The sequence below is a fragment of the Rhipicephalus sanguineus genome, chromosome 2 (assembly GCF_013339695.2).
Source record: "Rhipicephalus sanguineus isolate Rsan-2018 chromosome 2, BIME_Rsan_1.4, whole genome shotgun sequence".
Taxonomy (NCBI): Eukaryota; Metazoa; Arthropoda; class Arachnida; order Ixodida; family Ixodidae; genus Rhipicephalus; species Rhipicephalus sanguineus.
In genome coordinates, this window is record NC_051177.1 from 27,824,814 (window position 1) to 27,847,388 (window position 22,575).

At 45.5% G+C, this 22,575-nt stretch overlaps 1 protein-coding gene across 1 annotated transcript in view; it reads left to right on the plus strand.

Moving 5' to 3' along the window:
• Nucleotides 1-22,575, plus strand: part of LOC119382607 (cullin-associated NEDD8-dissociated protein 1) — a 59,513-nt gene that overhangs the window by 33,784 nt on the left and 3,154 nt on the right. The window contains exons 15-27 of the mRNA XM_037650386.2: nt 393-526; nt 1,079-1,164; nt 3,629-3,743; nt 5,594-5,679; nt 6,335-6,493; nt 8,133-8,200; nt 8,510-8,604; nt 11,650-11,753; nt 11,919-11,986; nt 12,667-12,887; nt 13,324-13,517; nt 16,473-16,544; nt 16,613-16,784. Coding sequence (XP_037506314.1) covers nt 393-526; nt 1,079-1,164; nt 3,629-3,743; nt 5,594-5,679; nt 6,335-6,493; nt 8,133-8,200; nt 8,510-8,604; nt 11,650-11,753; nt 11,919-11,986; nt 12,667-12,887; nt 13,324-13,517; nt 16,473-16,544; nt 16,613-16,784 — 1,574 coding nt within the window. The remainder of the gene's footprint in view (nt 1-392; nt 527-1,078; nt 1,165-3,628; nt 3,744-5,593; nt 5,680-6,334; nt 6,494-8,132; nt 8,201-8,509; nt 8,605-11,649; nt 11,754-11,918; nt 11,987-12,666; nt 12,888-13,323; nt 13,518-16,472; nt 16,545-16,612; nt 16,785-22,575) is intronic.

Sequence of the window (22,575 nt, forward strand, 5' to 3'; positions counted from 1 at the left end):
CATTCCTGAGCCAGCATCTGTGTGGCATTTGTGCGAGTGTGAAAATGTGGCAGTTTCAGGTTTCATGACATCATCTTACTGTGAGCTCTAACAGCTGTGTTCAGAAGTGTGTCTTAAACTTAAAGCCATGACTTGAGATGATCAAGTTGGGCTCTGGTAATGCTTTACATCAAGATGGTCATTGCATTTTCTTTGGCGTGTTAACGTGAGGCATTACAAGTTAGCTTTTTGTTGGAAGCCCTACAAACTGAAATGGGAAATTATAAATTCTAAAACAAGGCCCCATGTTGAATTCAAACAAAAGCTCTCGTTGCGAAAGCCTTTGCAAAATCATTGTGTGCTCAAATACGAGTACTCTCCGATTCATTGGTGCCTTGATGTTTTTCCCACAGATCACCCTTGCGCATAGACCTCAGCCCCATGTTGTGTGAATGTGTACTCTCCTTGGCAACTTTTCTCCGCAAGAATCAGCGGGCCCTGAAATTGGCATCACTGACGCTGCTAGACACGCTTGTGCGAAACTACAGTAAGTTTGCTTCTTTGTCTTCAGCGCTCCCAGTTAATGTCATTATGTTTGCATGAGTTTGTGGAGAGTGGAATGTTAGATCAAATGTTTTGGTCAATTAGTTTTAGTTTCTTGCACTTCATGAAACATGCGAATGATTCTGCAAGGAATAGGCAATGAAAAGATCGCATAAATGCTTCTAAGCTGCGTTCAACAACGTTCTTGTTCCATGTTGTTTTTTGTTGCATGATTGTTAAACCACAAGAAGGATAGAGGGAATGATTGGATGTGCAATTTTGGAAATTAATCCTCCATTATCTTGTCGATCACTGCTTTTCATGTTCATGCCATTTCATGACTATACAAATGGGTTCTGTATTCTTTAGCACTTTGTTACATAATTTTGTGTTACTTGACGCTAAGTAATTGTCAATTTATTTGTGCTCTTCGTGTATGACCTTGCTGTTTTGCCCATTTGTAATAAGGTCGGTACCCTGTCAAGCTACTCAAGCTTTTAGTCCTCCTTTTCTAAGGAAATAAAGTTCATTGTTTGATTGATTGATTATCTTGCAGGTGTGTACCTCTCTCCAGATATGGTGGCTACAGTCATGCAAGAGCTTCCAGCCCTGATAAACGAAACAGACCTTCACATCTCGCAGGTTTGTCAGAGTTGTTGGCAGCATTTTAGTGCTATACCTCTATATGGATACAAAGCAGGCACTTACATATATGTGTTGAATATTCGAATTGTGTGGCCTCATGAGAAATGCAGTTTTATTTCTACTTTGGTTAATCGATAGATGCTGGCATGGCACGAAGGTGTGAAGTGCCTGTTATGCTGTTTATCTGTGGCATTTCTTTTTCCCTTCCCAGTGCAGTACACTTTATGGAGTCAGTGATGCTTCACAATGTTAGGGTATTTTTTTCTTACCATTTCCTAATATTTCTGCTTCAACTTTCAGTTACATGCTCATGCAGTTTAATCTGTAAACACATCTTTGTATTTGATTAAGACCTGCTTAACTTCATTAAGCTACACTCAGACATCATTATAACAAAATCGCATCTGTCACGAAAATAACTTCGTTATATCAGAAAATTCATTATGCACATAAACTATAACCTCATTATAGCAAAGTCACACCTTACAAGAAAATAACTTTGTTATACAGTAGAACCCCGCTGTTACGTTCCTCACTGCTGCGTTTTCCCGGCTGTTACGTCGTTTTCCGCCGGTGCCGGCATAGCTCCCATAGGATACAATGTATTGGGAACCCCGCTGTTACGTCGTAACTGTCGGACCGTTCCCGTATGATACGTCGCGAAGTGCGCCCGGAGCCGACCGAGTGACTACCAAAGAGAGCGGCCATGGTGCATTTTCACGCAGCTTGGCCTCGTTTGACCGTAATATTAGCCGCATGAGAGGCGCAAGCAACAGAATCTTTCAATTGATGCAAACAAAAGCATGGCCTTCGAGATTCAAATTGCAAAGATGGCGTCTATGACGTAACTGCTCGCGAAAGCAAGGCCTTCGAGATTGGCATTTACTATTGACAAAAGCATAGCCTCTGAGATTTGCATTGCACAAACATGGCGTGTATGACATAATTGCTTGCGAAAGCAAGGCCTTCGAGATTGCCATTCACTTCTGCCATCGCGTTGGCGTAGACTCATCATCATCGTTATTTGTCGGAGAACGGGAGGAGTTCGAGCTGGTTGAAAGCTCGCATGGTCGTACGTGCGGTTCGCGGTCGGACTCGCCGCGCCGGTCGTGATTGCGTGTGCTTAGTTCTTTCATGCCTACAGCTGTTGGTGTTAAAAAAATCACATACGTTGATTACATTTCTGTGGATAAGGCCGTCCTAAGCTCCGCGTTTCTATCCATCGACTAGATCGCGGCTGAGCGCGCCAATTTTCGTGCTGCTCGTAAGAATTGAAATAAAATTCTGTACCACTAAATATTTTGCCGTTTTTCCTGTTTTTCGGCTCTTACGTTTCCCGTCTCTTACGTTTATTTCCTACGGTCCCTTCAAAAACGTGTCAGCGGGGTTCTACTGTATCTGAAAATTCGTTATAAATGTGCATTCATAACACTGTAACTATTACAAGGCTATTTTTCATTTACTTCGATATAACCGATAATTGTTATATCGAGGTATGAGTGTATACATAACGCGGCATCTGTGCCTAGCCTATTCTTCATTTACTTCATTAGAGCCGATAATTCGTTGTATTTTTGTTCATAATACAGTAGAATCTCGGTGTTACAAACCCGGCTGATAGAATTTCGGGCTCGTACGAATTCATAAAATTTCCCAGCTGAATTCCATTGTATCCAATGGGTAAAAATTCGGATGTTCTGAACACTTCCGCGTCACGACGGGTGATACGAACTCGTGTACTGAAACAGTCGAGTGACTTCAACAGTAGTGTGTTCTAGAATCTTTCGAAGTATGTGCACGGCCAGTGCACGAAGAGTCAAAACTGTGGTTATTGTTTGCCACAACTGCTGTGTGTGAAAATGCACTTGCTGTCAACACGATCGGGTATGGTGACGACGAAACTCCAAAAATACACACGCATCCAACGTGCACTGAGTCAGATATTATGTTACTGGCCTCAACCGCTGCAGACAAAACCGCTGTAGACCAGAGATAGCATCGATGTAGTTCGAATAAGAATTAAATCCAGGCCATCTGCTGCGGACAAAACCACAGTAGTCGTGATCATAGATAGCAACGATGTAGCTCTGAAGGCACTTGCGTGTCCAGCACACATGTATTGAAAAAGGAACTACCGAAGGTTGCAGGTTAGGTCCCTACCATCGGCAAGTTGTCTTTCCGTCCACTTTACTGTCTTCACATTAATACCAATAATTGTTACAATACACTTAAAACAGTACAACTAACGTCCCCTATACCTTTCTTGGCGTCATTGGTTCTCGCAACGAACAATGGCACAAATGTGTTCGAAGCCGCAAGCTTGAAGACTAGGCAAATCCATGTACTGCCCATTATTGCCATGGTGGCTGAACGATCACAGCACCACAGTTCCTCTAGTAAATATAGTAGGAAACTATGTGACAAGCCACTTTTTCTGAAGAAATCGTACTTTTTCTTGCAGCTGACGCTGAGCTTACTTACATCCATCTCCAGGGTGCACCAACAGTCATTGTCTCTGGTGCCTTGTGCCATCTTGCCCGAGATTTTGGTGTTGGTGCGATCACCTCTTCTGCAGGGTGCGTTTTCAGCCGGTTTATTTTTGGCATGTGAAAACAGCTGAATAGCTTTATCGGGACAGGGAGGTGTTAGCTTACAAAGCAGCATAAAAAAAAAAAAAAAGCTTTTACACATCTTGAAGGCCTGCTTTTTTTCTTGTCATTCATGGATGTCTGCTTACCGTATTTACTCGATTCTACCGCGCCCTCGATTGTAACGCGCACCCGTTTTCCGTGACCAAAAAAAAAAAAAGAAGTAATACATCGATTGTAACGCGCACCCATTTTTCGTGAGGGAAAAGAACAAAAAAAGTCCGTAGGAGTCAAACTTCGCACATTCAGAAGAAGAAGTATTTGGGTTTTAAAGAACTGAAGTTTCAAAAAAGTAAAACACAAAGTCAAAAAGCGGGCCTTGCCGCTAAAACTGTCACCACTACGGCGGCGATACGTGGATCAGTCCTCGTCGCTGTCAACACTTCGATTTCGGAAAACCGGCCCTGCTTTGGTCCACTGAAACCTTTTCGTGAAGCTTTGCTGTAAAAAATCTTCTGCTTCTGTTTGCGCCAGTCTCGCACGCACGTTTCGGGAACTCCAAACTATATCCGAACGACCGCGATGCGGCCCGATTTCCGTCAGTCTTTCTGCACATGTAATAACTATTCTTTTAAATGCGGCATCGTGGTACACTCGTCGAGTATTTGGAGTCGGCACTTCCATGCCGTCAATGCGAACGCAGAACGGGATGACAATCTCCTCAGCACATGTACGAACTGAAAAAATGGCAGAAATGGGCAAGCGCGTAGGAGGCGGCCATTTTGAAATGTCGATGGCAATACGATAACCGAGTTTCTTTTTTTTTTTCGGTACTCGATTCTAACGCGCATGCGATTTTTGGACTCGTTTTTCCGGAAAAAAGGTGCGCGTTAGATTCGAGTAAATACGGTAATGTGTTGCGCAATCCACTTTCTTTGTGACAGATCTGAAATGTTGCATTTCAGATTCGTTTAGCTATCCTACCGGGTGTTTCATTTAAGTGGGGATGTTGCTCTTTTTTTTTTCTTGTGCACAAGCATAAAATGCCCCATTTGTCAAATCTCAGCTCTACATGGACTTACTCTTGAATGTTGAACATACCATAACTTTTGTTCAGATGTGTTTAGAACATCCATTCTTGTTTTATTGTGTGCAGTTCTCATTCGAGAATATTGTCATTTGCAGATTTAGATTGTCATTCCCCCACTTTAGGAAAAAATATTTCCCGGAAAAGGCACATGAAAATTTTGAAATCTTAAAAGCTACATTTTGTATAGGAAGAATAGTTTCATATTTGAAATGAGCACATAAATTACACAGACATAGCATCTGTATTAATGAGAACTAACAGACAATAATGCCTAGGAAAGTATTCTAGGTTTAAATGTACATATATACACCATAAAGTGGACGAGAGGATGACTACCGCCATAGCTCAGTGGTAGAGCATCGGACGCGTTATTCGAAGGCCACAGGTTCAGTCCCTGCCGGCGGCAAGTTATCTTTTCGTCCACTTTACTTTCTTCAAATTTATATTCTAATTACTAGAAATAACATCCCCTATACTTTACTTGGCATTATTGTCTGTTAGTTCTCATTAATATAATGCCTAACAAAGAAAAACGAGCCCTTAAAAGTCACCTTGTTCCCTACAGACATAGCATGTTTCATCAAAATCGATCAAGAATTTAAAGAGTTTTAAAGAGCAGCTAGCCCCTTGTTCATGATTGTGTTAGTCGTGGGTGGTTGTCATTTTTTTTTTACATTATCAACCATTGCCTTGATTCATTTCCTACACTGCACACAGGGCAATTACTGTGTTCTTGTTAATATTTCAGGTGGTGCATTAAATGCCATGTTGGAGTTTCTCCAGGCACTGGTCTCCCTGGGCCTGCCTGGTCTAGGTTTCAAGGAGCTGCTACACGTGAGTAGACTCATTGCAACTGCGCAGTTGACAACTGCTCAGTGTTTCAAGGATAGCAATTAACTGGCTTATCTTTTTCGCCTCTCTTCCGCTGAGTTATGTCAGCTGCATCGTGCTCAGTAAAAATAAGGGTTGTGTGAGCACTTCAGGTTTAAGTGATGACAAAGGGATCTCTTGTTGGTGATGCAAGATCACGGCAACAAGAGATCAAACTCTTGTTGGTGGTGCAAGATCATGACGAAAACGTGCCACATGACAAACAGAATCTGTAAGAGAAGCCGAGATTATTTGAAAGTTTATGTAATCGCATGTGAGGTAGGGGGGCTTAGTTTAGTGTATGTTTCATTAAAAAATATTAGTTCCTTATCATGGAGGGCACATGCTCGCAAAGCATGCAAAATTTTCCTTTACATCAAGGTTTTGGTGTGCACTGCTCTCAGGAGGTGAGTAGTCCGAAAACGTGCCACATGACAAACAGAATCTGTAAGAGAAGCCGCGATTATTTGAAAGTTTATGTAATCGCATGTGAGGTATGGGGGCTTAGTTTAGTGTATGTTTCATTAAAAAATATTAGTTCCTTATCATGGAGGGCACATGCTCGCAAAGCATGCAAAATTTTCCTTTACATCAAGGTTTTGGTGTGCACTGCTCTCAGGAGGTGAGTAGTCCCGTGTACCAGTCGGGAGGTGCTGGCGCCGTGGCCACCATTCATCGGCAGGCCTACCATTCTATGGCTAAGGCTGTGGCTGCGCTGACTCTGCAGTGCCGACAGGAGGCAATACCTGTGGTGCAGAAGTTCCTGCATGACATTCAGGTGAGAAGATATCTGTAGCTAAATTGAAAATGCTAAGCTAGTTCTGTTTGGAACACTTAGTTTACTTGTAACACACTAAAATGGGGCACGCATACGCAAAAGAAAAAACCACAGTTTCACTCGGCAGGTGACGCATTGATAGTGAGAGCAGTCATATTACTACTCAAAAGGAAGTCCGTTATTTTCTCGACATGTATACAGTAAAAGCTAGTTAATTCGACACCCGTTAATTCGGAAATTCGGATAATTCGGACGGCTCTATTGGTCCCGGCCAAAGTGCATGTTAATCTATGGGACCAAACCTTCGTTAATTCGTCAGAATTGGGCTCCGCACCGCTTAATTCGGACAAATTCTGACGGCTGCCGCTACACAAATGTGTGGTAAAGCAGCGCTGGCACCACTGGGGCGAAACCGAAACTTGAGTGACATCGCCATCGTCATCAACTAGTGGGGGCGATCGCAGCGTCACCAAACGTCGGCGTCTTCTTTCTTCGCTCCACTGCGCCTCCGACGCCATTTTCCCTTGTGTTGTGTCGGCACAGTCTCTTCTTGCGGAGTTCTTGTTTTTTCCCGTTGTGACCGTGTTTACATGTGAGGCCCGAGCATGCGGCAGTAGCCGACGGTGGCATCGACGACGTGTCAGCCGAGTCCACCGACGGTGACTGCCCGACCTTCGATGCTGTCCTTCCCACAGATATGACCCTTCAGGAGCACATCGCGATTGATGATTGTGTCACCACGACTGGTCTCCTGCCCGATCAAGAAATTATTAATGATGTCGCGACCTCATCGCACCTCACGCGAAGTCTCGGAGGCGCTTTTGATATTAGAGGGCGTGTGCCTGAGCACTTCCGACAGTTTGCGTGCTGTTGGCCATTTGGAAAAGTTAAGAAAAATTGTAATGTAAGCCGGAATCTGCGTGAAAACGCAGACGACCATTACAAAATACTTCAGCAAATAAAGGTATGCTTCTCCAACTTGATTTTAATGTTGTTTTTCCTGTTCATTCGTTAATTCGGCATTCGGTTAATTCGGACATTTTTTCCGGTCCCGTGAAATCCGAATTAACGAGCATTTACTGTATTGCTGTAAATGTTTGCTTACTTATCAGATTAGCGAGCATGGTGTCGTGTGTGCACGAGCAAACAGGAAAAAAAAAAAAAAATCACTCAGTGACTGCGAGCACTACAGTCGAAGCCAAATATAACGAATTATTGTGCCTATCAAACAGTTGTAAAATGCCCACGAATATATCTTTGATATATAAGATGTTTCATATATCGGATTACCTATATATAGAGCTCTTTTGTGATCCCCTTCAGATTTGGTTTGTGCGGTTTCGACTGTATCACGGTGAGGGGTGAGCAAATGCATCACGATGCTGTTCCTTTTAACACGTTCCTGAAACATTGAAATGACACGACCTCCAACACTAGGTTTGCAGTAAGGCGGTGGACACTGAGTGACAAGCCGTCATAGCCCCTGTTCAACCTATGTGCCTTGTTCAGCCATTGAAAGACTGGTCACCCAAGCTGCCTCATTGTGATCATATAATGATGATTAGTTGCAGACATCTTGGGATATGCAGATGCTGCAACAAAGCAAGTTTCTTATCATCTTTTGCATCCATTTGTGCAGGCTAATCGCAGTGTGGACTCGATTCAGCTCTTCGCCCTGCTTGCCATTGGAGAAATTGGCCGGCATATGTGAGTGTTCTCTTTTAATGGTCACTTTTGTTTTTTACCATGTGTTTACACTTGTAAGAAATGAACATTATCAAGGGCGCAGCCAGGGGGGGGGTTCAACCCCCCCCCCCCTTCCGAAATTTTTCAGTTTTGCTTGCCTATGTATACATGTGCACATACAAACACACGCACGAACATACATAAAGTATAGTTGAACACACACACACACACACACACACACACACACACACACACACACACACACACACACACACACCCGATAAAAATTTCTGGCTACACCCCTGAACATTATCACTCTCGTTTTTCCAGAGACTTGAGCAGCGTTGCAGATCTCAATCCTGTGCTCCTTGAGGCATTCTCATCACAGAGTGAAGATGTGAAGACTGCAGCATCCTTTGCCTTAGGTTTGTCAAAACTAGACTTTTCAACCTTGCTTTGTATGCCATGTGGGTATGGTTCTAGTGAACGTCCCTTTTGCTAATTTTAATATCGCACATCGAAGAGCAGCATGTTCCGTGCCGTGTAAAGATATTTACATGGCATGAATGATAGTGTTTACATGGCTGGTAACATCTTGTAACGATCATAATACAGTCGCCGACTGATAAATCGGACACCGATAATTTGGACATGCTCGGTAATTCGGACAGTCGCACGGCACCGCCAATGATCCCATAGAAGTAATATGTAAAGACGACCGATATTTCGGACAGCTGCGAGATCTACATTCGATAATCCGGACCCTGTCCGAGACGGTCGTGCACGCCGAATCGCCAGCCATTATCTCCTCCGGCACCTGTGCCATATAAAGCATGGCCTCAGAGAGATCAAAACCAAAGCTAATTGGTGATCTATGAGGCTTTATTTCGATCACTACTTTATGCCTCAGAGATTTGTGATTGGAAATGCCAATCTTGGAGGCACTGGTCAACTGTGGGAAATCGTATCGACATCGCGAACATCTTACATTCCGGTTCCTGTATCCCCGCGCTGCGCTGCTATTGCCGCCATTCTGTCGAATGCGTCTGCGGTAAAGCGTCTTGCGCGCGCGTTCATTTTTATCTTGAGACTTACTTTATTTTACGCTCTGCTGTCTCAAAAGATCTGAGTTAAATGGCGCCAACGGTGCCCTCACAGCCAGTGCCGAAGGCCGCGCTGACGACAACGAAACGCGGCAGATACAGTCAACTGCCGATTTTTCGGACGCCCGATTTTCCGGACATGCTCGAAAATTTGGACGCTTTCACGGCACCGTCACCAGCCCCATAGACGTCAATGGTGTAGAACATCGGAAATTTCGGACGCTAAAACTCTTCGGCGTCCGATTTTTCGGACTTTCTGTCCAAGTTGGAGGTCCGAAAGACAATAATTGAAGCCCTCACCTCTGCCGCAATCATCATCTCGTAGGTTCGAACCAGCGCTTTCGTGAGTCGACCTGTTTGCGACAGTAGCAGAGGGTAAAGCGGACCGGAAATTCAAAGGGGCCGCTATCACGGCGCCATGCGGCGATGTCTTTACGGATAAACAGTGGAAATGCACGGAGGTGTGATGGCGGCAGGTGGCAAACGCGCCAGTACGGCTCAATCGCTGACAAGCCTTACGAAAAGCATCTTCTGTCAACTGCTCGATAGTGCATGTGGCCTGGTGCAGTTGCATGCGTAGTGCACGCGTTTAATAGGCGAGAACCCAAACGCGCCGCGCCGCCATTCATGCTGCCTCTTTGTGCGACTGCTAAGTGCGCCACACAGACGCGTTGCCTTCACGAACGAAACCAGCTCGTCATCGTAGAGCGATCACATCACACTGGCGGAGATACAGACGGACTTGGTTGCACGTAAGTGGAAGTGTGGGCAGCAATGCATTGACAACTTTTTTCGGCCACCGGGACCCTGAAGTGTCAATAAAAGTATTTTTTTTCTGACGCATTCGTTTTTTCGGACATTCGATAACTCGGACTTATTTACGTTCCCCGTGGAGTCTGAATTATCGGTCGTCGACAGTAATAGTCTTTTTCGCTGGCAGCATTATTCGAATTGTGCTTCTGTTTGTCGTACATAAGCAGCTTTAAGTACACATAAATACTCAAAGCATCTTCCTCCGATAATTAAAAGGGGGAGCATGTTTCTGACCCTGCTGTGCTAAGTACAAATTTGCCATTACAGTGGCAGTTATCCCACCATGACAGTATGTCATGGTAATGAGGAGCCCTACATACCATGTCGACTTGAGGCAACCATTTTCTGTGGTTTGAGAATCTGCTAGTCTTAAGGCCGAAACATATACAGCGTTTTTGCCGGTGTTTTCTGACGTTGCGACCCTCGACGGTGTCGCATCAACGCCACCAGAGAGGGCGGCAAACCATACGAGGAACATTGAGGCCAGCGTCAGCTCAGCGTCGCACAGTGCATGTGACCAGAGGGAATGAACTTGACACCTCGTAAAGCAGTGTACAGTTTCGGTCAATGGACCAACAAGATATATTCCTGATTATAGCTTTTATGTCTCATTTGCAGTTTTGTGGTGCAAAAAACGAGTCACAGTGGCGCCGAAAGGTCTTTTTTTTAATTTGACTTGTAGCGCCAGTTATTGGCATTAAGAAGAACCACAAACTCTTATTATATGGCCTCTGAGCTTGAAGTTGTCCCACATCTTTGAGGCCACGTATTCAGCCAATACACTCATTCCTGTTAAGCATACCGGTGAACTTAAGTACGGCTCTAGGAAAGAGTTTAAAGGTATCACAAGCACTTTGCTGTCGAAGCTTATAGGAGACAAACTAAGTCAAATACAAGCATCAGTGCCGCCCACCACATCCGAGGTGGGAGGCAGCTGTTTTTGCAGCAGCGATGATGCCGTTACGTAGTGAAAGTCGCTGCCAGCCGCATGCTGATTGGTTCTGCGTCCATCGAACTGTTTCCGGCGCCGACGCTGACACCGGTGGTGTCTGGACCGTCCTGAGGTGGACGTTTTGGCCACCGTCACCCATAGCGTCGACGCCAAGGAACGGAACGCCGGGAAAATGCTGCCAGAAATGCTGAATATAGTTCGGCCTTTAGAAATGGCTCCAAGCTGAGTCCTTTCAGAGCACATGTGCTTGTGTGTGGCTATACAAGTACTCTGTGTGTCTTCTTTTTTTTTCATTGTCCATGTTTTAGTGCACTTATTGTTCTCAATGCGTCATATTACCAAGTAGCTTGGACTCTGACCCTAGCTGCGGAGCTGGTCATACTGACCACAGCATTGGTGGCAAAGGTAGAGGTCTCCTGCTCTTGCAGCTTGAAATACCATGGCTCACAGCAGTGGAACAATTTCTTTGTAGCTTTGGCCCTTTGAATGCATTAAGTGGCATTTTTTTTTCTTTGCTGTAGTCAGAAATTTAGGCAGGTGTGGTTATTATGACCTCTTCTTTAAACTGCTACTTTTTTCATGGTGAAACTCATACATTGCAGGTAATGTGAGCGTTGGCAATTTGACTGAGTACCTGCCTTTCGTGCTGAAGGAAATTGGCGAACAGCCCAGGAGGCAATACCTTTTGTTGCACTCGCTCAAGGAGGTAGGTTCTCACCACCACATTGCAGTGGATGCTGATGCGTGATTATTAATAAATCTCTAGGGATCTAAAATAAAGGCTTTGTTAGATCTTCATCAGCATTCACTGCATCAGTTGCACTGCCATTCCAGTGTTTGAACGACATTTTCTTTTCGTGCTCTCTTGCAGATAATAAGCTGCCTGTCGTCGAGTCCCGAGAGCATTCAGGCTCTTGACCCATTCATCGAGTCTATCTGGTTAGTATGGATGCCGAAACATGACTAATAACTTAGTCGATCATCATTATGCAGAAGCATGATGTAGGACCGGGCTAGTTAGTAGTATTGTGTGGCGAACCTCAAAACATAAACAAGTGCCATCTCAGTTCCTTCCCATCCTGTGTCCGCTTCCATTCTGCACACTTCACCGTACATTACGCCACCAGTTAAGGAAACATTTGTTTTGTCAACATTCCTTAAAATCCCGATTTGGTGCCTTTCTGTGCCTTATGTGAGTTAGCTGGAAAAAAAAAGATATAATGTGGTTGTCTTGTTTGGTATGGTACAGTCATCTACAATAATCCATTGGCCATGCTGTTCTGCTGTTGGGCATTGCATAATTAGTTCCGATTCCTAGCCAGTGCAAATGCACTCCAATGGGTTTAAAATGCAGCAGTGCTGACACTTCTCATGTAATTGGATTTATATGCACAGTAAAAAAGAAACCCCGAAATGTTTGAACTCGATCAGCAGCACCCTGTACTAGAGCATCCGTCATCGCTTATGTTTCAGGACATTAAACCCCATTATTTGATTCGATTCAATTTGCTAGTTTGAGTACCAGTAATGTGTGGCTCATAGTGCACTGAGGGTACTACCGCTCTATCACTGTGTACATTACATTGCTCCCCTGATTGCATGACTGCTTGGTGGTGCAGGTCCCTTCTAGTACAGCACTGGGAGTGCCCGGAAGAAGGAGCGCGCAATGTAGTTGCAGAGTGCCTGGGTCGCTTGGCGCTGGTACGCCCTGCCCTACTCGTGCCTCGCTTGGAGGCCTGCCTGGACAGCCCCTCGCCGTTGGCTCGTGCCACAGTGGTGGCTGCTGCCAAGTGGGCGTTGGCCGAACGCTCTCCCAGCGCCACACACGCTGGTTCAGCCGGTGGGTGCTTGCAGTCTTGTTGCACGTGCTGTGTGTGCTATTAATTCATTAGCTATTTCACAACAGTTTTACTCTCATATGAGAGGGTGGCGAGTTAGGCAGTAGCGTATGCTCACATTTATTAGTACATGGTATTTAAGCATGAAACATCTTTAAAAAGGCTTAAAAGTAAAACGGTTAACAGGAATAATGATGATTTTAAAAGAACACTAATCATCCGAGAAGAGAAAAAATATGAGATAATGACAGCCATCATGGTACTTAAAGGGGAGCCCAGCCTTCATGATGCTGCAGAAGTTTAATATTCTTTTTTCTGGGATAATAAATTATAATCCTGCAATCCTTAAAGCACACTTCATAGGTTGTGGAGCACAACGTGCTGCATAAAAAGGTTTATCTTTTAACCTAAAAGTTGGTGCGAACACGGCTCATGCAGGAGCACCTTCAGAAGCATCGGCGGTGCTGCGGCCACGGTTGGCACGCTTCTTGGGTGCCCTGGGAGACCCAGATCTTGGTGTGCGGAGGGTGGCACTGTTGGCTCTCAACTCTGCTGCTCACAACCGGCCCCAAATGGTTCGAGACTTACTCGATACGCTTCTTCCCCAGCTGTACCAAGAGACGAAAGTGCGGGTGAGTGCACAACGTGGTTTTTGAACAGGTGCAAGAAAAACGTTTCTGGGACTACATTAACAAACACGGTCACTGTGGAGGTATTAAAGGGCAAGTGCACAGTACTATAATTTTTTTTTTAGCAGCAGAGCTGTTCCAAGTCTAGCCTGCGCCGTCTGCATGTCTGTCCGGTGTCATGCAGGTCACATGATCAGAGGGGGTAGTAAATAAATAAAAGGAAATGATGATGATGCTCAAAATGAGACTAAGCTGTCTCAGGCCATGCTCACATACACTTGCGCACTTACAGCTTTGCCGTCTGACGGTTTTCACGACCTGGACCTGGCCAAGTTTTTTTTTCTACTTTAATTTTCAGATGTCCAATAGGATTTTGTTTAGCTTCTTACTTCATAATAATAATGATAATATCTGGGGTTTTATGTGCCAAAACCAGGATACGATTATGAGGCACATCACAAGGCAGGGCTCTGGAAATTTCGACCATCTGGTGTTCTGCACTGACGTTGTACAGTACACGGGCCTCTAGCATTTCGTCCGCCATGGCTGGGATTCAACCCGTCTTTCGGGTTAGCAGGCAAGCATCGTAACCACTGTACCGCCGAGGCAGACGCTTTTTGCTACAGTTTACTCCCATTAAAATAGGGGTGCATTGCATTGTGGTATTGTCTTGCTCGGATCAGAAATTTGCATAGAGAAAAAAATTCGACAGATCCCACGCACTGTGGGATTCTATGTAATGCGAAGCAGCCAGCAAACAGCTGCATACAAGCACCTTGTTTGTCTTTGAGGCAAATGAAGACATTCATATCATGACATCTGGTCCACTATATATCGCATGTTTGTCATGCATGCATGCGTGTGTGCATGTACAATATGGTATATACCACGCTGATGAACCGTATATTCTGGTACATACAATGCATGACCTGTCATTTATGTTCGTCACTCACTCATGTCATGCCATACCAATTTTGGTATACAGTCGAAGATGGATATATCAAACTCAAAGGGGATCATGAATTAGTTCGATATATGAATAATTCGATATAAAAAAAATACAGGCCCCGAGACCTTACCAGTGGCGGACGATCACCTGCAGTCAGCGCATTCAAGAATGACAACTAATTCCGCACACACGATGCAACAGAATGTTTTATTTGAGCGAAATAAAATCGCTTATCTTGGCCTGCTTCTTCGTCTTCGAAATGAAGTTGAAGACGCCGTCCAGGTGTGACACCTCGGTTCACTCATGTCGCTGCAAAAACGGCGAATCGAGCCGAACGCTGCCGCCACTTCAGCGGCAGAATACGCGCGTTGTAGCCGCCGCCTCGTCCAGACAATCTTCGTCGCCACTTGCTCTGTCGGCCTGGGCATCCTGGGTCCCTGTGACCGCAGCTACAATGTCCTCGTCAGCGAGGCTCGCAACTACCCGAACATTGCAGTCCACTTCCTCAAAATCATACGCAGACACTTCAAATGGAACGGCAGCTGGGAAGAGGGGCGATAACTCGTGAAATGCGTCATCTATGTGCTTATCGTCGCCGTTTTCACTGGTTTCCGCAAGTTCCGCTGTCACGAAGCCTGCCTTCCGGAAGCAGTTGGCCACTGTGTCCATCTTCACGTCTCGCCAGTCGCCCGTCACCATTTGAATGGCACCAAGCAGGTCAACCTTCAGCCCACCTTGAAGGACTTGATGATGCCCTGGTCGAGCAGTTGCAGCTTTGCTATCGTGTTGGCCAGCAGAAACTTCAGCTCGATGTTTTTGAGCTCGCAGGGGAGCACGCACGCAAAAGAGGAATGCGGCTGTATGCAGCAACTCACGGAAGTGAACGCCGCCAACAAAGCGTCTCGATCAGTCGCGATGGCGGCGATGGCTACCTGGGCGCCCAGGCTACCTGCGAGGGCAGCAGCGATGTACGAAAGGCACGAGCTGTGGTTGGCTGATCAAAACTTACAAAACAGCAACAACAAAAAAAAAGAAAAGGCCAAAGGAGGAGGCCGCCGGCTCCTTCATTCCTGCTCTCCGAGCCGACAGTAACGCAGAGAGCGTAGGAGAAAGAGAGAGAAAAAAAGGGGGGGAAAAAAAGCTGTGCCACAAGTTGGAGAACGCGCCCAGCAGGAGCACAGTCCGAGCCCTCCCGCCCTCACGTTTTTCGAGCGTTTCGGGTGTCGGCTGAGGCGCGGTGCCGCAAAGGTTGCAGGGCTCAGCGAGTGCCGAAGTGCGCCTTCCAGCTCGTGCAGTGTTCGATATATCCGATGGCAGGTAAAAATACCGTTCGATATAGATGTGCGAATTTCTATACTTTTATTACAAAGGATTTTCAAGGGGATAATTTACGAGTTCGATATGGCTGAATATTTGATATATGTGGGTTTGATATATCCATGTTTGACTGTTTATCCTGTTAACAAAACAGCCGGAAGTAAGAACACGCAGTGTCATGTAAATCATGCCATACATGACATGCATGTCATGATTTGCATGTTAGGACCTGTCATTTATGCTCATCATAAGGCACGTCGCGAAGTACCAATTTTGGTGCATATCAGGCTAGTGAAACAGCCGCGAGCTCACCATAAGCGCGGCATGTAAGTCACGCCGTACGTGACATGCATGTTATGATTTTCATTTTACCAGCTGTCATTTATTATCGTCATACAGTCACGTCACGCAATACCAGTTTTGGTGTATATCAAGCTAGTGAATAGGTCTGGCCTCACCAATTTTCAGATTTTTACGGTATTCATAGGTGAGCTCTGCACAATCTTTTTATCATCTACCATGTTTTCTACCATCTGGTAGAATACAGTGTTATGCTGCAAATTTCTTAGTGTGCTGTTATGTCAATTAATCAGGAAGTGTACCATGTAAGCTTTAGTTTTGTGCACAATGACCACAGTTCTAAAGGCATATTTCCATGTGTTATCTACTACCTTCTTTCGTTTCTTTCTCAGAACGAACTCATTCGCGAAGTTGAGATGGGGCCGTTCAAGCACACCGTGGATGATGGACTGGACATTCGCAAGGTAATGTACTGGAGGAGCATTGCCTCGATGTCTCGTGGTTCATTGCTTTTGTGCTGTCATTGGTGCAGGCAGCGTACGAGTGCATGTACACGCTCCTGGACACATGCCTGGAGCAGCTGGATGTCTTCGAGTTCCTCAACCACGTGGAGGAAGGCCTGAAGGATCACTACGACATCAAGATGCTCACTTACCTGATGCTGGTGCGCCTCTCCACACTCTGCCCTGCTGCCATCCTTCAGAGTAAGGCCTGTAACCTGTCTTCTGCATGCTTGTTTCCCTGTTCTGGTACGTTGCTGTCGTTTCATTTTGTGGTTAATTTTGACCAAAGGTTCTAGCCAATGCTCATACATTCCTATGGGACTGAATTTCAACAGCAGAGCTGTTTAAGTTCAAGGCTGTTCTCCGGCGAGCGTTCGCAGTTCCCAGCGGGTATGAGCCACAGAAATAGGATGAACCCCACTCTCACCACTGGTCCACTAAAGATGAAGTCTGCGGGCAAAAGCTTGTGTGCACAGGGAAAGAAAGAAAGACTTTGTGGAAGGCATTTGGTTGGGAGAGTAGGAGGGAAATGCGTGTGGTCTTGTTTGCACCGATGCAGACCATGCCTACCAATATGATGCCACCAGCCCTGCTGTTTAACCAGCCTTCACAATGCTTCAGTATTAGGGGTGTGCGAATATTCGAAATTTCGAATATTTTTCTAATAGTGTTTGCTATTCGATTCGATTCGCACTGAAATTTTACTATTCGAACTATTCGAACTTCCCAAAGACAAATGCAATCAACGTCCGGTTGAAAGTGACCCCTGCAGATTTTCAATATGCTTCACCTCATTACACTCTCGTAGTGCGGCAAAGCTGCCTTTCAAGCTCCGTTACGGTCGAACTTGGGCAAGAGACAGTCAACGTCTGATTGGAAGTGGTCCCTAGATTTTCAATATGCTTCACCTCCTCACACCTCTGTATTGCGGCAAAGCTGCCTTTCAAGCTCCGTTACGGTCGAACTTGGGCAAGACAGTCAACGTCTGATTGGAAGTGGTCCCTAGATTTTCAATATGCTTCACCTCTCTAATAATAATATCTGGGGTTTAACGTCCCAAAACCACGATATGATTATGAGAGACGCCGTAGTGGAGGGCTCCGGAAATTTCGACCACCTGGGCTTCTTTAACGTGCACCTAAATCTAAGTACACGGGCCTCAGACATTTTATGCTTCACCTCCTCACACCTCCGTATTGCGGCAAAGCTGCCTTTCAAGGTCCGTTACGGTCGAACTTGGCCAAGAGATAATCAACGTCCGTTTGGAAGTGGTCCCTAGATTTTCAATATGCTTCACCTCATCACACCCCCGTATTGTGACAAAGCTGCCTTTCAAGCTCCGCTACGGTCGAAAATGTATTAACTCAAGAAAACGCTGGTTTCAATATGGAGATGAAAGATGTGGAAGAGTTGGAGGCTCAATTAATGCTGTTTTGGACCTGAAATTTGGGCAGGAAGTCCGAAAAATCGGACGACGAAGCTTTTTATCCTCCATAATTTCAAATGTTCTCATATATCAACGTCTACGAGGCAAATTTGGAACTCCGGACTTGAAGGGAGCACACCCTTGTCCGCCACATTAGTTGGCCTTCCACAGCAGTTGACAGAGGAGGAGAGGCTGAGGAAATGGCATCTCTGCCTATCACGTGTAAAGTGATGTCGGCAACGCTTTGGTTGCACCAAATCATGTACATAAATACAATTCGGCCTCTACATTGCCTCACTCTTGATAAGAAAGACATCTATGAAATATGACCCCACCAGCACTTCATCAACCTAGCGAAAAGAAACACTTTCATGTTGCGATCTCACAAGAACATACTTAGGGATTCTCTGCAACTTTTTCTGTAATTTCACTTCGAATTATTCGAAAAATGTTTGAGAAATATTCGAAAATTATTCGAAATTATTCGATTCGATTCGCACTCAATCTTTATTATTCGAATTCGCTTCGCACCCAAAATTTTGCTATTCGCACAGCTCTATTCAGTATATTTATTACAGCAGATACTCGGTAAACGGAAATAACTCAAACAAAATTGCTGCATAAATGGAACAACTGCCTCTAATATGATTGGTTTTGTACTTAAATTCTGCGGCCCTGTCCATCTTTCAGTAAATGGAACTACATATTTTCCTGGTCAATTCAGGTTCCATTTGACAAGAGTCTACTGTACAGTGAAACCTCGGTGATACAAATCTCACGGGACCACCAAAAATATTCGTATCACAGAGAGCATAGAAAATTAGCATGCGACAAAAGAAAGCTGGCGTACATTTTCGTTTGTGTTTTTCGGGGCTGCAGCAACGTCAGGAAGAAACCTGAATTATTGTCAATTGAGTTTTTAGATGTTGGCAATCATACCAGCACTCGTAAATATACGGCCCGCACGTGCCTATTTAATTAATGAACCAGGTGCGTTGTGACCTGTGACAGCAGTAGCCCCTTCCAAATTTTAGTATGCTTTTTTGCATGACACTGGAGTACTGCAGCGAAAGTAACAAAAAAAAAAGCACTTTGAAGCGATGGATCAAGGCCACAAAATTACAGAACCACAGCCCTGTGTTATGATTTTGTTATCGCAGAGGTGTTGGGGATGTTTTTTGGGAGATTTACAGCCGTGCCCGCACAAATGCGACCTCAGCGGTCGCGCATGTTGGCGTTGTGAGGCCTAACTCCTTCGCCAAGACCGGCCTCGCCTTCTTTCGGTCCTCGTCCACCTTTCATAGGATGTCTGATGCACGAGGCAGGCACGTGTAAACACAGTAGTACAACTACAGCAGCCCGCGTCGACGCATTGGAAAAAGAAAAACCTTGGCGCTAATGTCCCCTGTAATCTAAAACGCGAATGCACACGGAGGCACATAAGAGCCTCAAAGATTCGCTGCGCACAATCTCGGAGGCCGTGAAGCGTCTCTGAAGGTTTATTCTGACCGTAAGAAAAGTGTTTTTCTTACACTGTGATTCTGGCAATTTGGTGGTGCGGTGCGCATGCCCACGCTTGCGTTCCCGCGCTCGCACGTGCTTGGCGTGTCTTCTGCGACAGCACCTTTTCGTACCTGGGCAGTAGCGTACGTTCGTATCAAACGTCGCTGGGTGCAAATTGGTTCGCAACAACTGTACTACATTACATTGCAGGCCAATGGGCCTTGGCCGGGACCAACGAAAAATTCGTATCACCCCGAAATTCCTATGAGCTGTGATCGTATCACCGAGGTTTCACCTGTATTTCAGTCACTTGCACAAAAGCTTCCAACAGGTAAGGGTAAATTAAATGAAATAGTACAGACAAACAAAAGTGATAAACTAAAGGCTGCATGGGATGAGGAAAGGAGCAGAAGCACCTCTGAAACCAACACCTATTATTTAAAGAAAGAAGTTCATGATGGTTCGTCTGTTTTTGTTTCACTAAAAGTGATTATGATCACTGCTTTAGCTATTTGGTAACACACCTGTTAAGTACGTGTGTATAGCCGATTTTCCGCAGCGGCGCAGGGGCACTGCCATGTTTGATCACGTGATCGTAACTGGCCTTCCCTCAGCCAGCTGCCCCAGCCAACGCATTGAGCCAGCGGAGCAGCTGTGGCCATACCACACAAGCTGGTTGCAGCAGAGTGTAAGCAAGTCACATGCCTGCGCTGCAAAACATAGTTCTACATGTAATCACCTCAAATTTGATAACGTCGCGACATTTGCGTTTGTTTGGTACGTACTACACCACAACGATAAGCGATATATTTAATCTACTTCGTATTTATGGCGTATGCCTTTAATTGTTGTATTAGCAACCGCCAGTAGCTGGGGTTACAAGCCAACATGGCAGCACGCATGCAGACGCGACTGCCCGCTTCGATCTGAACTCGCGCATGCTACTCGCCCACTGTACTCACAGCAATAAATAAATGACGAAATTGGCCATCGTTTTGTGTCAGCTCACGCTGGGGAAAAAGCGTCAGGTATGCTTTGTCTTTATTATTGCGATCAGCTGTGTTTATTTAGCCATGCCGGCCAAGCCTTGTCTCCGACAATATGGGAATGAATCTTGGAAGCATTGCAAAATACTCACGAGTACATTGCTCTCGAAGCTTCAGGACACAAATATAAAACAAATAAATGCGTAGTTTTTGAACTTACGGGCCACACAGCGCATGACAGCGACGTGATAAATTCGAGGCTGAAGGAAACTGCATCCACAGATGCCGTCTGTTCACTTTTACTTGCGCGCGCGCAGACAGTATGGGAACGCCGAGCAGACGACGCGACACGGACGGAGACACATTGAGCAGTGCTCTGAAAGGCCACAGCAGGGGGATGGCCATTGTGACGGCCATGGCGCAGTGGCGCCATTTAGTTTTGATTGAACAAACCAGCTGCGGAAAATCGTCTATTCCTGCGATAGGTGCCTAGCTTGCTTTCCAGTTGGCTGCGTGTTTTTTGAGAAAAGAAAAAGACTCTGCAAAATGGTTTTATCTTTCTTTTATTCGTCCTATCTTGTCCACGAGATACTCATGCTGGACAGCGGGTGCGTTTTACTTCAGTTTAACTGCAGTGGCCGCAGCTGTCATTCACAAGCAAAGCGAAGGCCACTTCTACCGGCGCATTAACGTCACACTGACTGACTATAGCAGTGTGAGACTGATTTTGAGGACGTCACCGATCACTCGGAGAGCATGTAGTGCACATCTCATCGTTGTGTCTTGTGGCTACTTGTTTCATGCGATTGTTCATCGCTTGCTTGTGGTGAATAAAACTGCAGTTTCATTATGCGGCGGACGTGGCAATTGTTGCAGTTGAATGTCATAGATGTCGATATGGGAAACTTTCAAGCAAGCTTGTGCATTTACGCATGCTTCAGGTCATAAGTACATAAGCAAATGTTCAACATGCACTTTTGCTTTGTGATACGAGGTGAAGGGCATTGCAGCTTGTGACGGAGCACACAGAGTCTTGGTAGCAGAACTATTCGTGTGATTGCAATGGGTAGTGGTAACTAAACTACATTAATCACCTGCATGAGCTTGAGGGAGGGCAGATGGTATTTTGCATGTACAGTGAACTCCCGTTAAGACGAACTCGGTTAAGACGAATTCTCGCTTATACCGAACAACATGGGACCATTTGTTTGGTTTCCCATAGACTCAATGCAAAAAAAATTCGCTTAAGACGAACCGCCCAACTGTACTCTTCTGTTAAGACGAACTTTCGCGGTGATCAATAACGCTAGAGATTCTACGAAACGAACACTGCAGTCTTGGTGGGGCATTCAGGCGACCTAGAAAAAGCAAAAAAAGATGAAAAAAAAGCGCTTTCTGGAGTAAAGACGTGAAGCAAATCGCGACGGAGGGTGCGAGAAGACCGGTCAGCGGATAAAGCCGGTATTCCCTCTCACCCCCAACCTGGGGGTGAGAGGGGAGGTGTGGGGGAGGTGTGGGCTTCATCAGCAAAGAAAGCAACCAAAAGAGTGGGGGATTTACAACTTGGACCCCCAAGCCATTGCGTCCTTTTGCATTCACCCCCGTTCTTTGGTTTCCCAGCTGGAGTACAAAGGAGAACAGAAGAACACAAGAGCTTGGGGCCCCTCCGCCGTGGTCAGAGGGGTAAACGCAAGGGGAGTCTGTGCATTACAATCCAGTCCGAAACCGAAACTACGATCGTCAGAGGGGTCAGGTGCATTGTCATCGCCATCACACAATGGCGGCCGAGCACACTTATTTTGTGGTCCAGTTCGTGTTGGTTCGCGTTACACTGTAGTTCGTGTAGGACCTGTGCGCGTTGTATCTGTTCCCAGTGAAGTGCAAATTGTGATGAGCCATTTTGATTATGGAAGTGCACGACAAAGGAAGGCTATTTTGCACAGTGAATATAGCTGCGTTGTGTCTTTTTCGTGGTGAGGCTTGTGACCGTGAGTAGCCCAATGGGATACCTTCAGCTGCACATCAATCAGGAAAAGTTACTACGGGCCGAAAACGGGAAAATATCCGGACCTCGAAG